This window comes from Aquarana catesbeiana, linkage group LG01 (assembly GCF_042186555.1).
Source record: "Aquarana catesbeiana isolate 2022-GZ linkage group LG01, ASM4218655v1, whole genome shotgun sequence".
NCBI lineage: Eukaryota > Metazoa > Chordata > Amphibia > Anura > Ranidae > Aquarana > Aquarana catesbeiana.
In genome coordinates, this window is record NC_133324.1 from 557,740,970 (window position 1) to 557,767,564 (window position 26,595).

At 41.4% G+C, this 26,595-nt stretch overlaps 1 protein-coding gene across 1 annotated transcript in view; it reads right to left on the reverse strand.

Moving 5' to 3' along the window:
• The window catches only part of COMP (cartilage oligomeric matrix protein), a 227,582-nt gene that overhangs the window by 71,280 nt on the left and 129,707 nt on the right, over positions 1 to 26,595 (reverse strand). Inside the window, exons 6-7 of the mRNA XM_073596126.1 lie at positions 7,416 to 7,490; positions 5,378 to 5,530 (exon numbers count right to left, since the gene is read on the reverse strand). Coding sequence (XP_073452227.1) covers positions 5,378 to 5,530; positions 7,416 to 7,490 — 228 coding nt within the window. The remainder of the gene's footprint in view (positions 1 to 5,377; positions 5,531 to 7,415; positions 7,491 to 26,595) is intronic.

The following is a 26,595-nucleotide window of genomic DNA, read 5'->3' on the forward strand; positions in this document are numbered from 1 at the left end:
GTTCTTTAGATGTTGTTCTGGGTTCTTTTATGACCTCCTGGATGAGTCATCGTCATGCTCTTGGAGTAATTTTGTAGGCCAGCCACTCCTGGGAAGGTTCACCACTGTTCCAAGTTATCTCAGATTGTGGATAATGGCCCTCTCCGTGGTTCACTGGAGATCCAAAGCCTTAGAAATGGCTTTGAAACCCCTCCTAGACTGATACATGTACATTACTTTGTTTCTGATCTGTTCTTGAATTTTTTTAGATTGTGGCATGATTTGTGTCTTTGTGCGATCTGTTAGCGTGCTTCACTTTGTCAGACAGTTCTATTTATGTGATTTCTTGTTTCAACAGGTCTGGCAGTAATCAGGCCTGGGTGTGGCAAGTGAAATTTAACTCAGCTTTCCAAAAAATTGTGGTTAATCACAGTTCATTCACGATTCAGCATGGAAGGCGCAAATACTTTTTCACATAGGGCCAGGCAGGTTTTAACAGCTTTTTTTCCTTAATAAATGAAAATAATAATTTAAAAACTGCATCTTGGATTTACTCGGTTATCTTTGTGTAATATTAAACTTTGATGATCTGAATCATTTAAGTGTGAGAAATATGCAAAAAATTGTAAAATCACTAAGGGGGCAAATATTTTTGCACACAACTGTATACGGTATATATGTATATATATATATACACACATATATATATATATATATATATATATATATATATATATATATAATATTTGTGTGTGTGTATATATTTCAGTTAACAAATGCTTACTGGAAAATGTATTACATCTGAAATCTAACGGTTAGTTACCAATAAATTTGCCTGTGCCACTTGCATTTGTTTCAATACTTAGAAGAATATGCTAAGTCATTAATTAAAATTACAGTGTCTACTCTGCGGGCTTTGAAAAAAAAAGATGGTGGATGACATTTACGGTACTTGTTTAGTCTTAACATATTTCATTGTAAGTTAAAATTCTTTGGGTACCATTACTTTTCTGGTACAATTTTTCTGTTGAAATGTATAAAAAGCAAAAATAGCTGAAATTATCCCACGCAGGGGATATGAGCAATAAGCATATCATGACACAACATACATATTGAAAACAAGTTTTGTATAATGAACTGTTGAACAACAATAACTTTCTGGCCAAGGCCGAGGGTCAACTAAGAGTGGTTGACCTTTAATTGCACAGGGGTTGAGGTGTGGAGCAGTCCAAAAGTTTTGAAAAACAAGGCTTGGACTGAACTCTTACGAACAAACAAGAAAAAAACAAACAAGGGGGTACAAGACAAAACACACAAGGCAAAAAAAATAAATAAATGGGGGTCAGGGGGGTAGGCCAGATGGCCAAGGAAGGAAATAAGAGATGAGAAGGGAAGATGGAGAAGGAAAAGGAAGTGCAGGGTAGAAGAGAAAAGGGTTCCCCCAGGCTGGGGGAGGTAGAGGAGGTCAGTTAGGGAGGCCTAGGCTGGTCGGATGCAAAGTTGGAAGAGTGTAGGACTACCACGGGCCCCGCACCTTAAGGAATTTAGCATGGGAGTCATGGAGGAGACTATACATCTTCTCATTAACCATGAGTCGTTAAAATATCCGCGAACAAGACTGCCGGCTTCTTCCAGGGCTTTGCAATTGCACTCTTCGCAGCGATAAACAAATAGGTGGCCAATTTCTGCTGATAGGAGAAAAGGCCTGGGATCGGGCAGTGAAGAAAGGCCAACTTAGCATCTTTGCGGGTGGACACATGGAAGAGAGTGTACAGAAGACCGAATACCCTTAACCAACATCCCACTAATCGGGGGCAGGACCACCAGATATGAAGTTCATCTCCACGCTGACCACAGCCCCTGAAGCATCTATCACTGTATGATGGGTTTGATTTGGCAATGCAGGTTGGGACCCAATACCAGCGAAGGAGTACACAGCCTCTAGTGTAGCCATGTTGAAGAAGCATTTCGCAACATTAGACCAGACCCTGCTCCAATCCGCCAAATCAATGAAGATAAGTCCCGCTCCCATTTGGGGACATAAGATAAGGATGTTGGGGTCCCATTCGAGCTAAGAGAAGAGTAAATTAAGAATATAGTACCAGGGGATCCTGGAGAGTGTTGGAATGTGTGTTCAAAAGCTCTTTTCTGGTATGGAAAAGAGTCATGGCGTCTGAGTGAGGATATCCAGTGTCGCAATTGGAGATAGCAGAAAAATTCCACTGGGAGGGCTTCATGAGTTTCTTGAAGTGAAGCCTATGAGGGGAAGGTACAAGTTCCAAGAAAGTGCCGAACCTGAGAGAATCCATCGGTTTGCCACCAGGAAAAAGCATGAGGTTGTTCTAAGCCGGGGGGAAACACGGAGTTATTCAGAAGAGGGAGGAGCGGGAGGAATGGGGACATAAGCCGCCGGTGTACCAAACAGAGTCCCAAAGCTTCAAGCTTTGGGCCATTAGAGGGCTGAGTGAGGGGGGACACAATGTAGGAGGGAGCCACAAGAGTGCAGAGATGGGGACCGGGGCACATTTGGGGATTTCCAGAAGAACCCAGAGTGGAATATCGGAGGTAGCCTGGAGCATTGTAAGCTGGGAGATTTGTGAAGCCTGATAATATTTTACAGTATTTGGTACTCCAAGCCCACCTCACAGTCTATGGGCATATAAGGTAAGACGGGAGATCCTGGGGCGCTTGTTAGCCCAAATAAAGAAGGGGAGCCTTTTTCTGAAGAAGGCGTAAAAAGAATGCAGGAACCCGAACAGGTAGGGTACGGAAGAAGTATAAGATCTTCGGAAGGATCGTCATCTTAACGGGATGAATGCGCCAATCCAGGACAAGGTGGGGATCTGCCAATAGGGGATAGAAATTGGTATAGAAGAGAGAGGAGTAAGAGGGAGTCAGTTTAATACCCAAAAGTTGAGCCAGCCCAGCGGTATGGGAAAGTGGATTGGAGGTGCATAACCAGGGAACCTGGAAGGGATATATTCAGAGCAATGGTTTTGTGTGGATTTATCTGGAGCCCTGAGATAGTGGCAAATTGGGTCAAAAGGGAATGTAGATTGGGTAAGGAGACAATTGGGTTAGTAAGGGTCAAGAGAGCACCGTCTGCAAACAAATTTACCTTATAACAGTCGCCTGCGTATGGAATTCCATTCATATTTGGGTCAGCTCTAAGAGCTAAGGCCAGAGGTTCAAGGGCAAGGATAAAGAGAACAGGTGACAGGGGACAGCCCTGCCTTATTCCTCTGGAGATGGGGAATGAGGGCGATAAGCAGCCCGCATAGCCGATGGCGGCCGAGGGAGAAGAGTAGAGAGCGGGCACAACCAAGTGAGGACCGAGTCTCCGAAACCCCCCAGCTGAAGCACATAGTGCAGGTAGTCCCACGAGATGGAGTCAAAAGCTATATATATATATATATATATATATATATATATATATATATATATATATATATCAAGCGAGAGGAGAAAAGCTGGGACTTGGCGGTGGTGTAACAGAGAAATCAAATGAGCCAGGTTCCAAATGTTGTCTCCCGCCTGACGACTGGGTACAAAGCCTACCTGGGCCCCGTGAATCAGGGAATGTAGGTATTTGTTAATGCGAGAGCACAGGATCTTGCCCAATAGTTTAATGTCCTCTTTCAGAATAGAGATGAGGTGGAAGGCTTGGGGTTCGTGGGCTTCTTCAGAGGTTTTCATGATCATGATGTGTGCGCACACAGGGAGTCAGAAGAAGGCAGTGCTCCCTGTTTCATACTATTAAATTAGGCCGTCAGGTAGGGGAGTAGGAGGGAGGAAAATTTCCGATAATATAGGCCGGAGAAGCCATCTGGGCCTGGGGCCTTTGAAAGCCGAATGCCTTTGATGGCCTGAGCTACCTCCAATTCAGAGATGTCTGCATCAAGGGCTGTGTGGGCTGCAGAGGAGAGGGGGAGAAGATGGAGGTCACAAAAGAAGGTGTCTGCTAAGTCAAGGGGGAAGGGGGGGTTTACTGTATGAAGTAGATAAAAAGTCAGCAAAAGCCGCTGAGACTTTGGTCGGGTCAGAGGTAAGGTCTCCCCTGGCAGAGCGAAGGCGAACTGGTTTGTGGGAACGGGCCGTTACAGTTTTCTGGCCAGCATCGTGCCCGGTTTATTTGCACAGGTGTAAAATTTATGTTTGGCCCATCGTAGGGCTTTCTTGGCTCTGTCAGGTACTATTACTTTTGACAGCAATTATATATCACAGCTAAGACCAGAAAGTGAGAATGAGTTTTTTGCAGCCAACCCACAAGTCTATGCCGTACAAACGTGCATAGTTGGTTTTCCGTGCACTGTAGCATCCTTCACCACATTGAATCCTTAGCAATATTGAGGTGGATTGCACTTTTGAAAGAAAAATGTCAACAGAGCATGTCTGTACAGACAGTAGGCAGGTGAAAGAAAGAGCCCATGCATGTTTGCATAGTTCCAGTTTCGGTTTTGACATTACTACCATTAGAACCACCATGGAACCAGCAGGTGAACACTAAGGGCCAGTTCACATATCTGTGATGCCTTTTTGGCAGGTTGCTTGTTTTACACAAGTTTTAGGTGCGCTACCATTGAACTCACTAGAATGCACATTTTGATGAAAGCGCATCAAAGATGCAGCATGTAGGATGTTTTTTTTTTAAGGATCACACCTAAAAAGCACAAAAAACGACATGTGTGAAAGGAGACTAATTTACATATACTGATTAAATATGTACACTGTATTGTACATTCATACCACTAGTAATTATTTTTTGATATTCAATATTTCATCTTGTTCAACCAATAACAGTAATAACCAATTAACAAAGTTGCTGAAGCAATTTTAATATACAAATTTTTTTCATATACAGATCTGTTGTGAAGTCTGTTCGAGCTGATGTTTTGCCAGTTATAAGCAAAGTAATAACCAAAGTGATAGCCCGAAGGGCTGCATTAACCTGTAGGAAGGCCTAGGGAATAACACAAGTCATATGTTCCTTTCTAGCAAACATTGAATTGTTGGTATTTATGTTTTCCAATAGCCATAATGCTTGAAAAACACCTTGTAGTTTTCTTTTTTCCATAGAAGCCTGTTCACCTACTTTTCTGCTCTACACAACATAGATATACTATATATACCTTGAATTGATCAACAGGGAATATTATATTATCCTGAAAAAGAAACTCCTCTATGGTCAGTGCTCACTTGCTGCAACTATACACTTTCATCATGATCAAATTGTCATATGATAGTTTTGGAGTTTATTGGATCATAAACAATTCAGGCCTACAGTATAGACGGGTACTTTAGTAGGATGGTTATAAATGCCTATTGGTTAAATCGGTTCTGTTTTTGCCCTTGTTAACCTTGCCAATTTCTACTAAGTTATAATTAACACATTTCTTACCACACATGCTATGGTTCCATCACTGTCTGTAATACAATCTGCATTTTCATGACACTTGCTAATCTCTCCATTTGGGCACCTTCTTTCTGTTTTACAAGCAGCATTCTGATCACTTCCTGACCCTGTTTTACAGGCTGTACATTTATATGAACCCTAGGGAAAAAAAAAGGAAAAAGCAAAAAAAAATGTAATTTCCAGAATTTAGGGTGATTGCATAAGTACAGATGTCTTCCTTTCTCTTGCCACTTTCAAACTTCCTTCTATTACCATCCATCGCCTTCCATTCACACTATTCTGTATTATTTTTGTTTTTCACAGAGCCAAACCTCTGAGACATCCACTTATCTGTATGGACTCTCATTCTCCCCATTCACCTATATGTGAATTATTATTTTTATTTTTTTTTTCTAGTAAAAGGGCAGAATGACATCCATCAGTTGAATAGATTTTTTAGCAATGTGGACTATTTTTTATTACAACCCCAAAATCTGTTTTCCTGACAGCTCCATAACAGCCTACCACTGGGTATACCCCCACCTGCAGAACCTAACTCATAAATTTGGCTCCCTCCCTCTGGCCGGTATTCCTTTCTTTTCCTCCTCACCTTGTAGGTGATGGAATTGTTGCTATGGGAGTTACCAGCTTTCCTGGGGGCAGTAGCCTCAGCTAAGAGGCTTCTGAGTTGGCAGCTCTAGTGTATAAAGAACCATATAAGTCCTTCCTGTCAGACAGAGTTATTCTGCTCCCGATGCTGCATTCTATTCCAAAAGTGGCCTCAAGATTCTATTTAAATCAAGAAATCGTGTTGCCCCCTTTTCATCTGGAAGTTGGACAAAAAAGTCGGTTCTTTGGATGTCGGGGAGACACTGAAGACATATAGCCATGCTACCCTGACTTTTAGGTCATCAGATTGCCTGTTTGTGGTTCCCAGAGGTTCACGCAAGAGGGCCAGAGCTTCGAGCAGAGTGATTGCTTCTTGGATTGTGAAAGTGATCAGCCCCTCATATATGGATTAGGGTTGGCCCTTTCGGAAGGAATAGCTGTGCGTCCCAACCTCCTGGGCAGCCACCTGTATAGACTCAATGAAGTCAATATGCAAGGCGACAACATGGTCATCCATACACACCTTTCTCATTATCGCATAGATCTGTCACTGTTAATCTTGGCAAAATGTTATCTCTTTAGCTGGAGGCCATAATTGACCCTATTTGTTTCTGCATTATCTCACCCTGGTTAGCTAGTTAGTTCCCAATGGTATGCTGACATGGAGCTGTCAGGAAACTGGAAAATTGAATATCAAATACTTACCGCAATTTTCCTTTCCTGACGAGCTCCGTGTCAGCACAGACTTCCACCAGGTGTGGAAATCGAGTTATGGAACGCTGGCCTGAGGGAAGGAGTCAAATTTATGAGTTAGGTCCTTTAGGTGGGGGTATGGTGGAGCATACCCAGTGGTAGGCTGACATGGAGCTCGTCAGAAAGGAAAATTGCGGTAAGTATTTGATATTCAAATTTTCCATTAAATAGTCCATACCCCATATGTGGACATATTACTTACAACACGTAGGCTTTATGTACACTGGCAGCTCTTAAACTTTTGCTTTTGGTGTTTTTTTGCCAAATCTCCTAAACTCAACTTCATAAAAGCCTATGTGTCAATGTACACATAGGCCTTTAGTAGAGTTTAAGAGCTGCCACATTTAGGTGAGATTAAACCTCCCTCTCCTGAACGCGGAAGAATCACATTCAGGATAGGAACGTTTTGACTCCAGGCCATGGGAAAACGCAAATTGCGGCAAAAATATGTTTTGCATTTTTGCAGCGTTTTGCATTTTCCCACGGCGACGGTCAGGGTAGGTTAGTGTAAATGTACCCTTATATTGGTCACATCAAAAATCAGACTGTCTGGCTTCTTTCATTTTCAATTCTACCTCCAAATTCACAATCTGTATTTTTTATATGATAACATATGCTACTTGCTTGCGATTTGAGTGACTGAAGAACATGCTGCAAGTAAAACAAATATTAGCATACTTACTTTAGTGTTTGTGCAGACAGTGTTGGCAGGACACACTTTGCTTCCACTTCCACATTCATCTATATCCTGACACATCTGTGAATGATAACTACTGTCAATATTTTGTACATTTCAAAACACCTTCAGTATATTCTGATAATGCACATATATATACATATACAACAGTCTTAGAAAATACTTTGTTAGCTACAACACGGGGGTAGAGACTATTAAAAATGGCTTTCCACTGTTATGACCATTAGGCCACTTTTATGTTTACACTGTGTTAAAACTTTCTTGATTAAATTTATCTATGAATCCTTTTGGTCCAAACTGTTTTACAATAGAAGGTGCATGACAACATTTCTTAATCGTACATCACGGGACACAGAACCATAATAATTACTATATGGGTTATAGGCCACCATCAGGTGATGGACACTGGCACACCCAAGACAGGAAGTCCCCCTCCCTATATAACACCTCCCATCACAGGGGGTACCTCAGTTTTTTCGCCAGTGTCTAAGGTGTTGGTCACGGGTAATGAAGTGCTAAAGAAAGCTCCGCTACAGGATCCTTACTGGGTCAAGGAGTTATGCAACCAGATTCATTCAAGGTGCCTTGAATAGGTCAAGGAATGGTACCCGGGTCTCGTGGGGAAGAAATTAGGTTATGCCTGTAATGCTTCTCCCTGGAGAGCTGGACCCTGGGATCCAGCACTTTGGTTTTTCTTCTGAATACCTAAAAGTTTTCTGGCAGGGTGCTATACGGGTCCAGGAAAAAGGGCCCCATAAGTGGGGTCCCAATCCCTAAAGGTCTGTCATGACTTGGCCTGCCGTGATGGGTGAAGATTGGGTCTGTCAGGCTGGGGAGCAGTCCTAGAGGAGGCTACGATCCAAGGGAAATGGTCCAGGGTTGAGAAGACCTTGCCCATCAACATCCTAGAGATTCGGGCAGCACGTCTGGCTTTATGGGCCTGGACGTCCAGGCTACAGAATTGGCCCATCAGGACTCAATCCGACAATGTTACAGCGGTAGCATACATCAGTCACCAAGGGGGCACCAGAAGTCACGCAACCCAGAGGGAAGTAAACCATATTCTGGTTTGGGCAGAGAAGCATGTACCTTGCCTATCTGCGGTTTTCATTCTGGGTGTGGAGAATTGGCAGGAAGATTTCTTAAGCCGCCAGCAGCTGTTTCCAGTGGAATGGTCTCTACACCCCGACATCTTTCAGGCGATTTGCCAAAAATGGGGCACCCGGATGTGGACCTATTGGCGTCCAGGTTCAACAAGAAGTTAATCAACTTTGTGTCAAGGACAAGGGACCCACTCGCATGTGAAACAAATGCGTTAGTGGCCCCGTGGGATCAGTTTTCACTGATTTATGCGTTCCCCCCAGTACAATTGATACCGCAACTTCTTCGCAGAATCAAGCAGAAGGAGGAGCCAGTAATTCTGGTAGCCCCAGCGTGGCCCAGAATATCCTGGTATACAGAAATCGTAAAGATGGCAACAGGAGACCCATGCTCTCTTCCACTGCGCCCAAACCTGCTCTTGCAGGGTCCAGTATTCCATCCTTCTTTACAAACGCTAAATTTAACGGTTTGGCTATTGAAGCACATATTCTAAAGAATCGGGGGCTTTCAGGTCGGTGTTACAAAATCAGCCTTTTGAGCCGATACGGCATATTCCATTGGTCCTTTTGACAAGGAAATTGTTTTTTCTGGTGGCTATCTCTTCGGCTAGAGGAGTATCAGAGTTGGCTGTTTTTTCTTGTAAAGAACTATATTTGATTGTTCATAAGGACAGGGTGGTGTTGCGACCTCATTGATTTCAATGGACAGGGCATTTTGGGAGCGCTGTATACACCGCTCCCGCATTGCCCCAAAGATGCTGCTTGCAGGACTTTTTTTCCCCGTCCTACAAGCGCACCGCCCCAGTGTGAAAGCACTCGGGCTTTCACACTGGGGTGGCTTGAGAGGCGCTTTACAGGTGCTATTTTTAGAGCTAAAATGCCTGAAAAGCACCCCAGTGTGAAGGTGGCCTTAATGTCACTAAACAAAATGAAATTCACTAACTGTATCAAGCTGAAAATCTGTTTAAATCTGTTATTAGAAACAAGTAAAACTGACAAATTTTCAAAATCGAAATGGTTTTAGGTGTTTTTTTAAGGGTGAAATGGGCTTTAAATTGCTTTTTGGAGTTAGGTAGCTCATTTGAACTATCCTAGATCTGTTTTTGTGCCCATTTGTTGTCTATGTATTGTTACAAGAACCCATTTGTTGCTGATCTATTTTAACAATCGCCATACGTATTTTTATCATTTCACTTTTATTACCAATGTATTGTAATGATTGTCTGTTTGCTGCCCAGGTATTGTCAGTGTTACCCACTTGTTTCCCAGGTATTATAAGGAATAGCCACTTGTGGATCCAATATTGTAACAATTGTCTTTTTCTCTTGCTCCCTGTAATGACTGCCAATTTGTTGTCCATATATTGTAACAATTGCCTATTTATTGCCTGTTTATTGTTACATTTGCCTCTCTGTTGTTATTAGGGATGAGCTGAACTGCCCTTGGTTCAGCTTGATCAAGGATCTGCAAACTTCAAAGGAGTTTGAATGCAAACCAGAACCTCAGTGAAATCAGTGGGAGCCAAAGTTGCTAAATTAAAAATTCCTGTTTCCTGGGCTAATAGACAAGGGGTTGTAAAAAAAAAAAAAGTAGTATTGGGGGTGAGGGGGGTGGGGGGCACTGCCCTGGGGAACATAAACCAATGTAAAAAAAAAAAAAAAAAAGCTATTCGGCCAGTGATTTTGAGATGTAACATACTGCAGCTTACCAATCATTGGAAGTGGCAGCTGCATTAGTTTTCTTTTTTTGGGCTTTTTTTCCCCTCTGCTTTTACTTGGTGATCTTGCAGTAACACACCTCTTGTATTAGAGTGCCCCCTCTAAGGATGAAAGAGCACAAGGGCACCTTTGGACAGCAGCATTGTCAGTCGGGGGAAGGGGCGTGTTAGATACTAGTAGATTTAAATACACTAACAAATTGAAGCCAGACTCTAGCTTATACTTTATAAGCAGTTACAGCAATTTGTTTTTTTCTTTTGCGATAAAGGTTTTACATAAATAAAAGCCGATCGTTGTAAGCTCCCCTGCTAGTGTCAAATGGTTTGTCTAATCTCTAACTGATACTTTCTGCTGGAGAGCTTGTTCTTTTGAAAAACAACAGACTTACTGGCTGGATCACCAGATGAAAATAGAAGAAAGCAAGCCTTAAAAAAGAAAAATAATGCAGCCATCACATCTAAGAATGGGTAAACTGCAACATAATAAATGTTTGCTTCTTGGTTTAATACCACTTTAAAGTGAAACCTTTAAAATGCCCAATTCCTTTAACCACCTCAATACCAGACACTTTCACCCCCTTCCTCCCAGGTCAATTTTCAGACTTAAGCACTGTCACATTTTTATTGACAATTACTAAGTCATGCAGCACTGTCCTCAAATTTAATTTTTATACATTTTTGAGACAGATAAAACCTTTTTCGGTGGTATGTAACCATCACTGTTTTTTAAAATTTATTGCTAAATAACGCGTTTTTCTTTGTTTCTGATATACAATTTTGCAAATAAATAATATTTCTTTATAAAGTTAGATAAAAATGTATGCTGCATTTTTTGTGTGAAAATAACCCAAATCAATGTAATATTTACTGTAGGAAAGTTATAGAGTCTACAAACTATGGTATATATATTTCAAAATTGATCATTCCTGGTGTACTGATGGACTATCTAATTTCCCGAGGCCCTAAAATGCCAGGACAGTACAAATACCCCCCCAAAATGACCCCAGTCCACAGTATTTAGTAAGAGGCAAAGTTAGTTTTTTGATGTTATTATTAATTTCAAAATTTTTAAGAAAATGAAGATATGAAACATGTTGTTCTTTTTTTTTTTTTTTTTTTTTTTTTACATAATGTCACCAGAGCAGTGTCACCATATGACTGACAATGATCAGGAACACTGACTGGTGATAGTATGCAAATAACCCCATATCCCCCATAACCCCGATATCCCCGTGTTCGGCTAGTGGTCAGCTACAAGATAAAAGTGGTCTCTGCGGCAGATTCGCCGCAAGATCACTTTTATTGGTGGCGGGAGAGGGCCCCCCTCCCGCCGCGATCCGGTGCCCTCCGCCGCTTACCGGAGTCGTCGGCAGCGGCGGAGGCGATCGTGTCTGTCCCCTGGGCTGACATGGAGATGAGTGAGGGGAAGATGGCCCCCACCCGTCTCCATGACACTGCAGGGCGGAAGCGACGTCAAAACGTCACTTCTGCCCATACCTCTTAAAGGCACATTTTTTCAAATGACAATTTTTTTTTTTTTTTTTGTTATTGCATTTAAGTCCAATTATGAGATCTAAGGACTTTTTGACCCCAGATCTCATGTCAGGCTTTTTTCTATTACAAGGAATGTTTACATTCCTTGTAATAGAAATAAAAGTGGCCCAAATTTAAAAAAAAAAAAAAACAGTTTAAAAATAAATAAAACCAAGTAAAATAATTAAGAAAAAAATTTTTTTTAAAAGGCCCTGTCCCGACGATTTCACGTGCAGAAGCTAACGCATACGTGACTAGCGCCCGCATATCAAAACGGTGGTCAAACCACACATGTGAGGTATCGCCACGATCGGTAGAGCGAGAGCAATAATTCTAGCCCTAGACCTCCTCTGTATTGCAAAACAAGCAACCTGTAGAATTTTTTAAACGCTGCCTATGGAGATTTTTGAGGGTAAAAGTTTGACGCCATTCCATGAGCGGGCACAATTTTGAAGCGTAACATGTTGGGTATCAATTTACTTGTCGTAACATTATCTTTCACAATATAAAAAAAAATTGGGCTAACTTTACTGTTGTCTTATTTTTTTATTCAAAAAAGTGAATTTTTGCCAAAAAACGTGCGCTTGTAAGACCGCTGCGCAAATACGGTGTGAAAAAAAAGTATTGCAATGACCGCCATTTTATTCTCTAAGGTGTTAGAAAAAAAAAACAATATATAATGTTTGCGGGTTCTAAGTAATTTACTAGCAAAAAAAACTGTTTTAAACATGTAAACACCAAAATCTCAAAATGAGGCTGGTGGGGCAAAAATTTATAAACCATAATACAGGACAATTTTATGGTCCAGTTTATTGAGGCCCCAACTAGGAATGAAGCTCTGTTGGACCTGGTAATCTCAAACCATGCAGAGCTTATTACTAATGTCCAGATAAAGGAACACCTGGGTAGCAGTGATCATAACATGATTTCATTTGATGTTAGCTGTAAACAAGAAATACATACGGGAAAGATAAAAACACTTAACTTCAAGAGAGCAAATTTTCCAAGGAGGAGGGCTGCTCTCCATGATTTAGACTGGGAAGGAATATTTGCATCGATAAACACAAAACAGAAATGGGAATTCTTCAAAAAGACTGTTGGGACCTCACTGCAAAGTATATTCCCATGGGCAATAAGTTTAAAAGGCTAAAATCAAAACCTATGTGGCTCACGGTCAAAGTTAAAAAAGCTATAAACAATAAGAAAAGAGCTTTTAAAAAAATATAAAAATGAAGGAACACTAGTGTCGTTTAAATGTTACAAAGAATTTAACAGAATATGTAAAAAGTAAATTAAGGATGCAAAAATTCAAAACGAACGACAGATTGCAAAAGATAGTAGGACAAACCCTAAAAAATTCTTCAAATATATTAATAGTAAAAAGGTCAGGTCTGAGCATGTAGGCCCTTTACAAAATAATCTAGAGTGGGTGACTGGGAACAAAGAGAAGGCTAATTTATTAAATACTTTCTTCAGCTCTGTGTATACAAAAGAGCATGGGGGAGCTCATGTCCATAATGGGGGTGGTAGTGACACAGCCCCGAATGATCCACAATGGCTCAAAAGTGATATGGTCCAGAATTATTTAGACAGAATAAAGGTGGATAAAGCACCTGGACCTGATGGCATCCACCCACGGATCCTAAAAGAATTGAGCTCTGTAATTTCAAAGCCATTGTATCTACTTTTTAGGGACTCATTAATGACGAGAATAGTACTACTGGATTGGCGCAGGGCGAACGTGGTGCCTATATTTAAAAAAGGCTCAAAGTCTTTACCAAGTAACTATAGACCTGTTAGTTTAACTTATATAGTCGGGAAGATACTGGAGCGTCTAATAAAACACCACATAGATGAGTTCTTGCTGGAAAAAAACATTTTAAGCAACAGACAGCATGGATTCATGAAAGACAGAAGTTGTCAGACAAACCTGATTTCTTTTTATGAAGAGGTAAGTAAAACCTTGGACAGAGGGGTGGCTGTGGACGTGGTATACTTGGATTTTGCAAAAGCGTTCGACACAGTTCCCCATGTGCAGCTCATGTGTAAGGTAAAGTCTACAGGCTTGGAAATATCAGTTTATAAATGGATAGAAAACTGGCTAAAAGACAGAATTCAGAGAGTAGTGGTTAATGATTCTTACTCTGAATGGTCTAAGGTTATCAGTGGCGTACCCCAAGGTTCAGTGCTGGGATCCTTACTTTTTAATATCTTTATAAATGATATTGGGTCTGGGATCAAAAGTAAAATTTCTGTCTTTGTAGATGACACCAAGCTATGCAGTGGAATAACATCCTTACAGGATGTCTCCAATTTACAAGCCGACCTCAATGCACTGTCTAATTGGGCGACTATGTTGGCAGATGAGGTTTAATGTTGAGAAATAGTTACATGGTTAGTAAGGTAAAGTTAAAATGTAAAGTAAAGTAAAATGTAAAGTTATGCACTTGGGGACTAAGAATATGCATGCATTATACATACTAGGGAGAGTACAACTGGGGGAATCCGTAGTGGAGAAGGATCTGGGGGTTTTGGTAGATCATAAGCTCAATAATAGCATGCAATGCCAAGCTGCGGTTTCCAAAGCGAGCAAAGTCCTTTCTTGTTTAAAGAGAGGTATGGACTCCAGAGAGAGAGAGATCTAATTTTGCCCCTATGCAAATCATTAGTAAGACCTCATCTGGAATATGCAATTCAGTTTTGGGCACCAGTTCTCAAAAAAGATATTGGGGGAACTGGAGAAAGTGTAGAGAAGGGCAACCAAACTGATAAGAGGCATGGAGGAGCTCAGCTATGAGGAAAGATTAGAGGAACTGAATGTATTCACTCTTGAGAAGAGGAGAATAAGGGGGGATATGATCAACATGTTCAAATATATAAGGGGTCCATATAGTGAACTTGGTGTTGAGTTATTCTCTTTACGGTCAACACAGAGGACAGGGGGGCACTCTTTACGTCTAGAGGAAAAGAGATTTCATCTCCAAATACGAAAAAGGTTTCTTCACAGTAAGAGCTGTGAAAATGTGGAATAAACTCCCGCCAGAGGTGGTTCTGGCCAGCTCAGTAGATTGCTTTAAGAAAGGCCTGGATAATTTCCTAAATGTACATAATATAACTGGGTACTAAAATTTATAGGTAAAGTTGATCCAGGGAAAATCTGATTGCCTCTTGGGGAATCAGGAAGGAATTTTTTCCCCTGCTGTAGCAAATTGGAGCATGCTCTGCTGGGTTTTTTTGCCTTCCTCTGGGTCAACTGTGGGTATAAAATTGGGTATATTGGATTGTACGATATTTTTTTATTTTATTTATTGGTTTTTAAGGTTGAACTGGATGGACTCGTGTCTTTTTTCAACCTATCTAACTATGTTTAATACCTTATACAGCCCACTTCCTATTTCTTGTCTGGGAAAAATGCCTAGGCGTTTAGCATCATGCACAACCATCTCTCTCACTCTCGTGAGAGTTTGCCAGGAAGGGAGGGGGGATGAGTCATAAAAGGGCCAATCAGAGCTGCAGAGCTGGAGGTGTGCCTCTGTGTGTCTGTGTAAATCCAGGAAGTGAACAGGCAGCAGCTTCAGCTGCCCACAGTTAAAATAGCTGCAGCCAGACTTAGTGGAGGGAGATTTCTAATTTAATGAGATGGAGGATACATGAGAGAGCTGCAAACTATTATGCCTTTGGTCATCTCATCTGTAAAAGTAGCCTGCAACTCAAGTTCCCAAGATGTTAGGTAACTTGGATAAGAGGAGAAGTCTAGATTTATTAGAGCATGGCAGAATTAAGAGATTCCATTACTCGAAGGAGGACATTTTTAATAGGGTTAAAATGTTTCAGTGACTGCAAAGGTTTAGGTAGAGACAATATGAAATGAGACAGTTGTATGTAGTACCATTGATGCATAAATGGAGGTGTGGATGAGCTTTTAGGTGTTTCCAAGAGCAGTAATGCAGAATTTCTCAAACCACAATTCACTAGCAGTGGCTGGGGTGGAAGCCATGTGTGAAAGTGAATATTAGGGATGAGCCAAACACCCCCCCCCCGGTTCGGTTCGCATCCAGAACATGCAAACGGACCAAAAGTTTTCGCGAACATTCAAACACCGTTAAAGTCTATGGGACTCGAACGTGAGAAATCAAAAGTGCGAATTTTAAAGGCTAATATACAAGTTATTATCCTAAAAAGGGTTTGGGGACCCGGGTCCTGACCCACGGGACATGTATCAATGCAAAAGAAAGTTTTAAAAACGGACGTTTTTTTGGGAGCAGTGATTTTAATGATACTTAAAGTGAAAAAATAAAAGTGAAATATTCCTTTAAATATTGTACCTGGGGGGTGTCTATAGTATGCCTGTAAAGTGGCATGTGTTTCCCGTGTTTAGAACAGTCCCTGCACAAAATGACATTTCTAAAGGAATAAAAGTCAAAACTGCTTGCGGCTGTAATGTAATGTCGGGTCCCGGCAACATGGATGAAAATTATTGAGAAAAACGGTATGGGTAACCCTCCAGCCCATTACCAGGCCCTTTGGGTCTTGTATGGATATTAAGTGGAACTCGCACCCAAATTAAAAAAAGAGAAGGCGTGGGGCCCCCAGGCCCTATATACTCTGAACAGCAAGCATACAGGCGGTCCAAACAAGACAGGGACTGTAGGTTTGTTCTTAAGTTGAATCTGTTTGTAAATTGAAACAGGTACATTTTTTTAAGTGTAGCTCCAGCCAAAAAATCTATTTTTAAGCTTTTTGGATAACATAGGGAAGGGTTATCATCACCCCTGTAACATTTGTTTTGCTGTCTGTGCCCCTGTTCAGAAGATTTCACCTCACTTTCTGTCCCAATGACAATTGGATTTCGAAAATTTGGGGGTTTTAGGGAAACAAGGATTGGTGATAATAAAGCATCAGTCGAGACAGCTTTTTTCCATAAAAACTCTTACAGGAGAGAATTTCCCTTCCTAGGGGTAGATTTCCTCTCACTTCCTGTTGTCTCCCTCCATTTGTAAATAGGAGTCGTTTGTAAGTCGGATGTTTGAAAGTAGAGGACCGCCTGTAGATTCTATACGGCCTGCCCTATATACTCTGCAGAAATTTGGGCCTTAGGTGTTGGTACCAGAACACTGTAATCCCTCACAGTTACTCTTGGTGGGCGCTGGAACAGGCCCTCCTGTGAAATATTATATCAAGAATTGTAATTACATGCCCCTGTTGAACAGAGTCAGAAAAATTGGGCCTTTGGCAGTGGTGTGGTGGTGTTACCACAACACGGTAAGCCCTCACAGTTATTCTTGGTGGGCGCAGGAACGGGCCCTGCTGTGAAATATTACAGCAAAAATTGTAATTACATGTCCCTGTTAAATGGGCAGAAAAATTGGGCTTTAGGCACTGGTGCTGGTGCCACAACACTGCAACCCCTCACAGATACTCTAGTTGATCAAAAATTGTAATTACATGCCCCTGTTAAACAGGGGCAGAAAAATTGGGCTTTAGATACTGGCGGTGGTGCCCAGAATCAAAAATGTTCTTAGAAGCTATCAACATGAACATTGAGGAGGAATAGGATAGTCACTCAGCATTACAGGATAGTCACTCAGCATCAGCATAGACAGTCTTCAAGGGATCTCACATTCATAAAAAATTAATCGGTTACATCAGCATCAGGTGCTTGGTAGCTGGTGATTATGAAGGTGAGTCGATCAACCGAGTCTGTGGACAGGCGCACTCTGTGATCAGTTACAATGCCTCCAGCAGCACTGAATGTGCGGTCAGATAGAACGCTGGATGCAGGACAGGCCAGTAGCTCAATTGCATACTGTGCAAACTCTGGCCAGTGATCCATCTTCAAGACCCAGAAACCCAGTGGATTTTCGGTTGGAAAGGTCTCCAAGTCTGATCTTGCCCCAAGGTATTCCCGCACCATGTAAATCAGATGCTAGCAATGGTTGCTGGAACCAATCAGACCTTGGGGCTGCGGACTAAAAAATTGTCTGAACGCATCAGTCAGACGGCCACCTTCTCCACCACTCCTTCTGTGACTGACTGAAGCCTCAGCAACACGTTGTCCAGGAGGACTAGGAAATTGCAACCTCCCAGGCTCTGGAAACGCATTGCACAAACCTTTCTGCAAGGCCTCCCGAAGATGTTTCATCTTCTGCTCCCTCTGCGAAGGCTGGATAAGTTCCACAACCTTACACTTGTAACGTGGATCAAGAACGGTTGCCAGCCAGAACTGATTCCTCTCCTTGATACCATAAATCCTAGGGTCCTTTCGCAGGCTTTGCAGGATCAAGGAGGCCAAGAAGCATAGGTTTGCTGAGGCATTCGGTCCGGAGTCCTCTGGGTCACTAAGGACGACATGATCCGCAGCCACCTCCTCCCAGCCACGTACAAGTCCATGGGTTTCTGGGGACTGAAAATGATCCCTTGAAGACTGCTGCTGATGCTGAGTGCCAGGCTCCACCTCCATGCTGACACAATCATCCTCCTCCTCTTCCTGTGTGATAGGTGGGCCTGCAGGAATACTGTCTGGATAAAGGGGGCCTTGAGAGGTAAGGAAGTCCTCCTCTTCCTCGCTCTGTTCTACCTCAAGTGCCCTGTCCATTATTCCACGCAGCGTGTGCCCCAACAGGAAGACAAGAGGGACAGTATCACTGATGCATGCACTGTCACTGCTCACCATCCTCGTGGCCTCCTCAAATGGTGACAGGACAGTGCATGCATTCTTAATCATTAGCCACTGGCGTGGCAAAAAAAGCCAAGCTCCCTTGACCCTGTCCTGGTGCCATACTCACACAGGTACTCATTGATGGCCCTCTGCTGCGTGGTACCTGGTGGGCATGTCACAGATGATTTGGTTCTTGGGCAGGTTGCCTTCCTAGAAAAAAATGGCGTTTGGGAACCTGCCACTGAGGTACCGCACATTCCACGAATTCTCGAAAGGGGGCAGAGTCTACCAGCTGAAAAGGCAGCAGTTGGAGTGCTAGCAATTTAGCCAAACTAGCATTCAGCCACTGAGCATGATGGTGTGGTTAGGGAAGGAGTGACTGATGCCATTGAGCCGATGGAATAGGCCCCTTTGCCAGCTGCATTGGCAGCCAAACTTGTCTTAGCCTGGGTGACAGAGGATGAGGAGGATGAGGACGGCTTTGTGATCCACTCTACCAACTCTTCTGCATGTTGTGGCTCAACACGACCAGCTGTCGAAAAAAAGGACAAGCATGCCCCGCGGCCACGTGCTGAGGATGCACCATGTCCACGACCAGCACTGTTGGCTGTAGACACAGAGCCTGCTTGCCCTCTTTTAGTGGCCTGTGAGCATCTGCCTTTCCTTGGTGGCCTTCCAGACATGCTGTAAAATTGGATTAGCAAAACACCGCCTGAAGTTTACTAGAAAAATTACACCAGGAATGGCCTGCAGTCAGGTATAGGCTTGGCTAGACTAGAATGCAGTGGATATATATGTAGGAGACTGTATATATATCTTTATGCACTGCAGATCACTGAATCACCTGCCTGCCTGAAAGTGTCTTTGAATACGTACACCAGGAATGGCCTGTAGTCAGGTATAGGCTTGGCTAGACTAGAATGCAGTGGATATATATGTAGGAGACTGTATATATATCTTTATGCACTGCAGATCACTGAATCACCTGCCTAGCCTGCCTGAAAGTGTATTTGAAAACGTACACCAGGAATGGCCTGCAGTCAGATATAGGCTTGGCTAGACTGGAATGCAGTGGATATATATATGTTGGAGACTGTATATATATATTTAATGCACTGCAGATCATTGAATCACTTGCCTGCCTCCCTGAAAGTGTATTTGAAAATGTACACCAGCAATGGCCTGCAGTCAGATATAGGCTTGGCTAGACTGGAATGCAGTGGATATATATAATATGTTGGAGACTGTATATATATTTTATGCACTGCGGATCACTGAATCACCTGCCTGCCTGCCTGAAAGTGTATTTGAAAACATACACCAGGAACTACCTGCAGTCAGATATAGGCTTGGCTAGACTAGAATGCAGTGGATATATATATGTTGGAGACTGTATATATATTTAATGCACTGCAGATCACTGAATCACTTGCCTGCCTGCCTGAAAGTGTATTTGAAAACGTACACCAGCAATGGCCTGCAGTCAGATATAGGCTTGGCTAGACTAGACTGCGGTGGATGTATATGTAGGAGACAGTATATATATTTTATGCACTGCAGATCACTGACTAACCTGCCTGGCCTGCCTGCCTGAAACTGTATTTGAATACATACACCAGGAACAGTCTGCAGTGAGATCTAGCTAAATTGGATACTGTATATATCTATCTATCTATATACATATACAAAGCCGGGATGTGTATATATACTAAATACACTGCAGTTAACTGAATCAACTGCCTGCCTGAAGTATATTAGAAGTATATTAGACACAGTACAGCAGGAATGGTCTGCAGTGAGATCTAGCTAACTGAATAAACTGCCTGCTCAAAGTAAATGAAATGACACTCTCTCTCTCCCTCCACCAGCAACACACTACACAAGGCCAATGTGCAGGTGGCCTTATATAGTGTGGTGTGTGGACTTAACCCCCTAAGCCATAATTGGCCAAAGGCACCCTGCCTTTGGCCAATTATGGCTCTCTTTGCTTATGGTGCTGTGATTGGCCAAAGCATGCGGGTTATAGTGCATGCTTGGCCAATCATCAGCCAGCAATGCACTGCGATGATGCAGTGCATTATGGGGCGTGACGCGCTGCTCAAATTTGGCACGAATGCCCCATAATGTTCGATCTTCGGGTCGAACTCATGTTCGACTCAAACTTGAAGCTTATCCCTAGTGAACATCCATAGAACCTGGTAAAAAATAGGAATGCCCCAGCAGTGGCATCAGTGGATAGAGTCCTACGCTGCTAGTGTGGATACTGTTAAAAAAGAGGATTGTGGTGGAAGGTTACTAAATCGCTTAGGTATCCATGGTAGCACCCAGAGAGAAGAGTCCCATAAATTATATTCTAACCTATCCCACAATTTATGATGAGAAGAATATTTCCAGTCAGAGATTCTTTTAAGAATGACTATGTGGTAATTTTTTTTTAAATCTGTCAGGCCATGCCATTTTATTCTGATTAGGATAGGCCAAAAGATTCTAGGGTTAGGTCTGTTCCATACATATTTAGTAATTAAAGAGAATAGGAAAAATAAGCCTGGAGGGTCTCTATAACATAACGTAACCCAGATACTGGCCCCATAAATAAATAAGGAACCGCGCTACGTGCATAAATGTGAAGATGTGAAAAATAAATGACAAAGATTGAGTAAAATCCTGCTGCTAAACACTATAACCTCGATATAAGGCAAAGATCAAATATACAGCAATCAGTGTAGCGCTGGACATAAGAGTGTAACTGGTGATTAGAAATTGGTGCACAATCTCTGATAATGCTAGGGTGTAATGCCGAATAAACAATGTAAATACACCAAAAATAATCATCTAAAGCTTATATCTATACAATACATAGTGATATTCCTTTTAAATATGGGACCATGCCAGAAATAGGTATGTGTGAAAAGAATAATAAAAGTGAAAAATAAAATAAAAAGTTCAAAAAAGTGTCCCAAATAACAATGTGTAAAATCCAAAAGAGATCCGGAGGAAGATATATTGCAGGATTCGGGAATATTCGATCCACCTCCCGTGCAGCCCACCACCAAATGGTAAAGATGAAGGCTTACCAGAAAGCCTGCGACCGCCCTTACTCAGGGGGGTCAGAACAAGCTTAGTTGTGGAAATGTCCAGGGATGATGGAGCCTCCGAGTCCTCTCTCACTACATCGGGCAGGCAGCCCACAGCAACGGGAACCCCGAAGAAGAAGTTCACAAGAATTCCCTCAATGTTTCTTCTCGGAAAAGGTCAGATATAAATGAGCCTCAGATCCATCTAGCATGGGTTGACTGCATGGACTCCACTGGCCCCCTCATGTGAATGAGTATGATGTAAAATAAGAGTATAACCTAAAAAACCTATAACCTAAGCATTAGCAAGTCCTTTTTAGTAAAAAAAAAAAAAAATATCCAAAAAATGTCCCTTTAACTATTTCAGCCATTTTGACCAGAGTGAGTAGCAGCAGCAAAGAGAGCAGTTGTCTACTTGTATTTGCCTCTATTTCTGTGCTTTTTTTTGCAATGGATCCAATAATGAGCATATGTGAGGAAATGCTCCTGACATTTCTCTTGATGAGGCTAGAACGACGTAGAAAATTGCATGAGAGGTCCAGAGTCAGAGTTCGTCGCGATTGGACCCATCCTTTGATTGCACAGCGAATGTTGGCAGGATATTTTGTAAACATGTACGTACAGCTGCGTACCTATCCCAACAAATTTTTTAATTTCACACGCATGTTCATTGCCACATTTGACCTTCTACTTGAAAAAGTACGACCCAGTCTGACATGCATGGACACCAACCTGAGGAAGTGTGTGTCACCAGAGGAACATCTGTTGGTGACGATCAGGTATGTGCATATATATATATATATATATATATATATATATATATATATATATATATATATATATATGTACAGATGTATTATTTTTGTTTTTCCTTAATTTTTTATAAAAAAAACAATTTTGTCTATTTTATGCACATTTAAACGTTAAGCACAATCTTACTCCTAATTGATTACTAACCTGATGAGTCAGCTTGTCTCAGCATGTTTGGTCTTTATCTATTGCTCTGGACATAATATTTGAGAGTGCTTGATTTGCACAGATGATATAATAAATGTGAATGCTGCTATATTACTGGACTGCTGAGCGACATCTAATCCCAGCTAGTGCACTTTATAAATTAATGCTGCAATTGATATGATATTACTATATGTCATGATATATTGAATCAACCTTGACTTCTCTTTATCTGAATCTATTCCCTGAACCTATAAAGGCGAGCTTGCTGTTTAAATGCTATTAGCAAATGGGAGAGATCCGTGAGTATATGGAAGTATTTTGGTGGAGCCTTTAAATTTTTAGTCTGCCAGATAATATTTGAGTCTGGACTCTATTTATGTATGACTGATAGTCAAAAGTTCAGAGAACTTTTGTGTGACCGTGTGTATGCAAGCCAAGCTTGAGCGGAATTCCGTCAGAAAAAAATAAAACATTCTGATAGTGTGTATGGGGCATAAAGGGTTTCAACTGAAGAAAAACAGCCCCAAAGATGATGCTGCCACCACCATGCTTTACAGTGGGTATGGTGTTCTTTTGGTGGTGTGCAGTGTTGTTTTTGCACCAAACATATCTTTTGGAATTATGGCCAAAAAGTTCAACCTTGGTTTCATCAGACCACAACATATTTTTCCATATGCTTTTTGGGGACTTACGATGTGTTTTTGCAAAATTTAGCCGAGCTTGGATCTTTTTCTTGGTAAGAAAAGTCTTGCCACTCTACCCCATAACCCAGACATATGAAAAATACGAGAGATTGTTGTCACATGTACCACACAGCCAGTACTTACCAGATATTCCTGCAGCTCCTTGTTGCTGTGGGCCTCTTGGCAGCCTCTCTGACCAGTTTTCTTCTCATCTTTTCATCAATTTTGGAGGGATGTCCAGTTCTTGGTAATGTCACTGTTGTGCCATATTTTCTCCACTTGATCACTGTCTTCACTGTGTTCCATGGTATATCTAATGCCTTGGAAATTCTTTTGTACCCTTCTCCTGACTGATACCCTTTAACAATGAGATCCCTTTGATGCTTTGGAAGCTCTCTGCGGACCATGGCTTTTGCTGTAGGATGTGACTAAGAAAATGTCAGGAAAGACCTACTAGAACAGCTGAACTTTATTTTGGGTTAATCAGAGGCACTTTAACCCCTTCCCGCCGAGCGTACGCAGATGTGCGTACTCGGCTTTCCGGGGTCATATTTGCCTTGTTTGTGGGTCTTTAGTTTTGCCTTCAGCAAGTGAAATGCATGCTCAATTGGGCTGAGAGCAGGTGATTGACTTGGCCATTGCAGAATACTCCACTTCTTTCCCTTCAAAAGCTCCTGGGTTGCTTTTGCAGTGTGTTTTGGATCATAGTCCATCTGTACTGTGAAGTGCCGTCCAATCAACTTTGCTGCATTTGACTGAATCTGGGCTGACAGTATATCTCTAAACACTGCAAAATTCATCCGGCTGCTTCTCTCACATCAATAAACACCAATGACCCAGTGCCACTGGAAGCCATGCATGCCCATGCCATCACACTGCCTCCACCATGTATTACAGATGACGTATTACAGATGACGTTGTGTGCTTTGGATCATGAGCTGTTCCAAGCCCTCTGCACACTTTTTTATTCCCTTCATTCTGGTACAGATTAATATTAGTTTCTAGACATGTGCAATTCGTTTTGTGCCGAATTGTTTTTTTTAACAAATTTTGCCAAATTTGTTAATTCGGAAATATCCGAATTAACGAAAACCCATTTAACGAATTTCAAAAATTCGACAATTCAGTAGTTGCCGTTTCAGTTGTTGTATTCAGTTGTTGTTGTTTCAGTTGTTGTTTTTGTGGTTTCAGTTGTTGTTGTATCAGTAGTTTTTGTATCAGTAGTTGTTTTCAGTTATTGTGGTTGTTTTCAGTTATTGTTGTTGGTTCAGTTGTTGCGAATTTTCGAATTTACGAATTTCACCCGAAAAACGAAAAAAAAAAACAAACTAATGAAACGAAAATTAAAACAAACTAATTTTTCGACAGTGCACATGTCTAGTTTCATCCATCCAAAGAATGCTTTTCCAGAACCAGTCTGGCTTTTTTAGATGTTTTTTGGTAAAGTCTAATCTGGCTTTTCTATTCTTCAGGCTTATGAATGGTTTGCACCTTGTGGTGAACCCTCTGTATTTGCTTTTGTGAATCTTCTCTTGATTGTAGACTTTGACAATGATACACCCACCTCCTGAAGAGTGTCCTGCACTTGTCTGGATGTTGTGAATGGGTTTTTCTTAAAGAGAGGATCCTGCGATCATCCACCACTGTTATCTTCCGTGGACATCCAGGCCTTTTTATGTTGCTGAGCTCACCAGTGCATTCTTCTTTCCTCAGAACTGTTGATTTGGCCACTCAGAATGTTGCTGCTATCTCTCTGATGGATTTGTTTAGTTTTTGAAGCCTTACAATGGCCTGTTTCACTTGCATAGACAGTTCCTTTGAATGCATGATATAGTTTCACAGCACTAGTTTCCAAATGCAAATACCACACTTAGAATCAACTCCAGATCTTTTACCTGCTTAATTAATGAAGAAATAACGAAGGGGTATCCCACACCTGGCCATGAAACAGCTTGTGATTTAATTGTCCAATTACTTTTGGGCCCTTGAAAAAGGGGGGATGGCTATTCTTAAGAGCTGTAATTCCTAAACCTTTCCTCTGATTTAGATGTACGTACCCTCAAATTAAACCTGAGTGTGCACTTTCAGCCCATATCTATTATATAACTACAGCTTGAATATGTTTTGGTAAATACCTGAAAAATCTAAAATTGTGCCTGTGTCCAAATATATATGGACCTAACTGTGTGTGTATGTATGTATGTATATATATGTATGTGTGTGTGTGTATATATATATATATATATATATATATATATATATATATATAGATATATCTATATATATATATTGCCACAAATGTTATTAATACTCCTTTATCCCTTGATAATGTTTTTTTAAACTTTATTACACCAGCTGGGGTGTCTGCATGTGATTCATTGCTTTATTTGCGATTTTACTCCTGCCTTCTTGTGCAACATGTTTTTCAGTAATATCAATACCCTATTTGCAATGGTATCAAAGGGTAAGAACACCCCATGGAAATAGTTCTCTTTTTCAATACATTTAAACAGGCAAACACTAGATCTTGATTCAAATAGTGCCTATGGATAAAGGAGACATACCTGAATAAATGACACGTAAAATTGACACACTGACCGATATTGATTTTCAAGGAACTAAATTAACTTAAAATTTAAATCTACTTCAAATCCCTCAAATCAGATTCTGGTGATCCAGATTAGGAGCAAATGATTAGAACCCCAATAAGCAGTATGCAGGTGGAACCTGTCTTATTTAATCGCTAAGTTCACCTTTTGAAAAAAAGAAATACATTTAAATACATTTTTCTTAGGAGCCTGCAGAGCATTGGGCCACTGATCAGTGAATTGTGGGTGCAATGTCAGGCTCCTGCACACAGTGGCTAGAGCTTTCCGCCCGTACCTCTGTTTTTAATTAGTGACAGCGGCTGCAGGAAGAAGAACACCTGCCTGCTGTCACAGTGCGAGATCGGAAGGATGGGGGGGGGAGCTGTGGTTGCTTAGTAACATGTTACATGTTAAACCCTAAATACGGGTGTAACATATAAAATGTCACATAAGGTGAACTTAGCCTTTAACTTTGAGATATCTATGGTGTAGTGTTTAATTTGCTATTGCTTTATATGCTGTCTTAATGCCAAGATCAACAGAGCTCCCTATGTCCTCAGAAAAAAAATTGTGTATGGCTATGAGTCTGGCAAGGAATTTAAAAATATTGCCAAATGATTTAAAATCAATCATTCCACTGTAGGGAAAATGATCGAAAATTGTATATATTTCAAACAATTGCAAATTTGTCCAGGTTTGGCTGGCCTAGCAAAATCAACCTTAGAGCTGACTGATGCTGAAAGAAGTCTCCAAAAAAAGCACAGCTTTTATTCGTGAAGTGTTCATGTGTCTCCCACAGCAGTTTTGGGTCAAAGTGGAGGCTTCTACAATCAGAAAGAGATTGCACCAATCTGA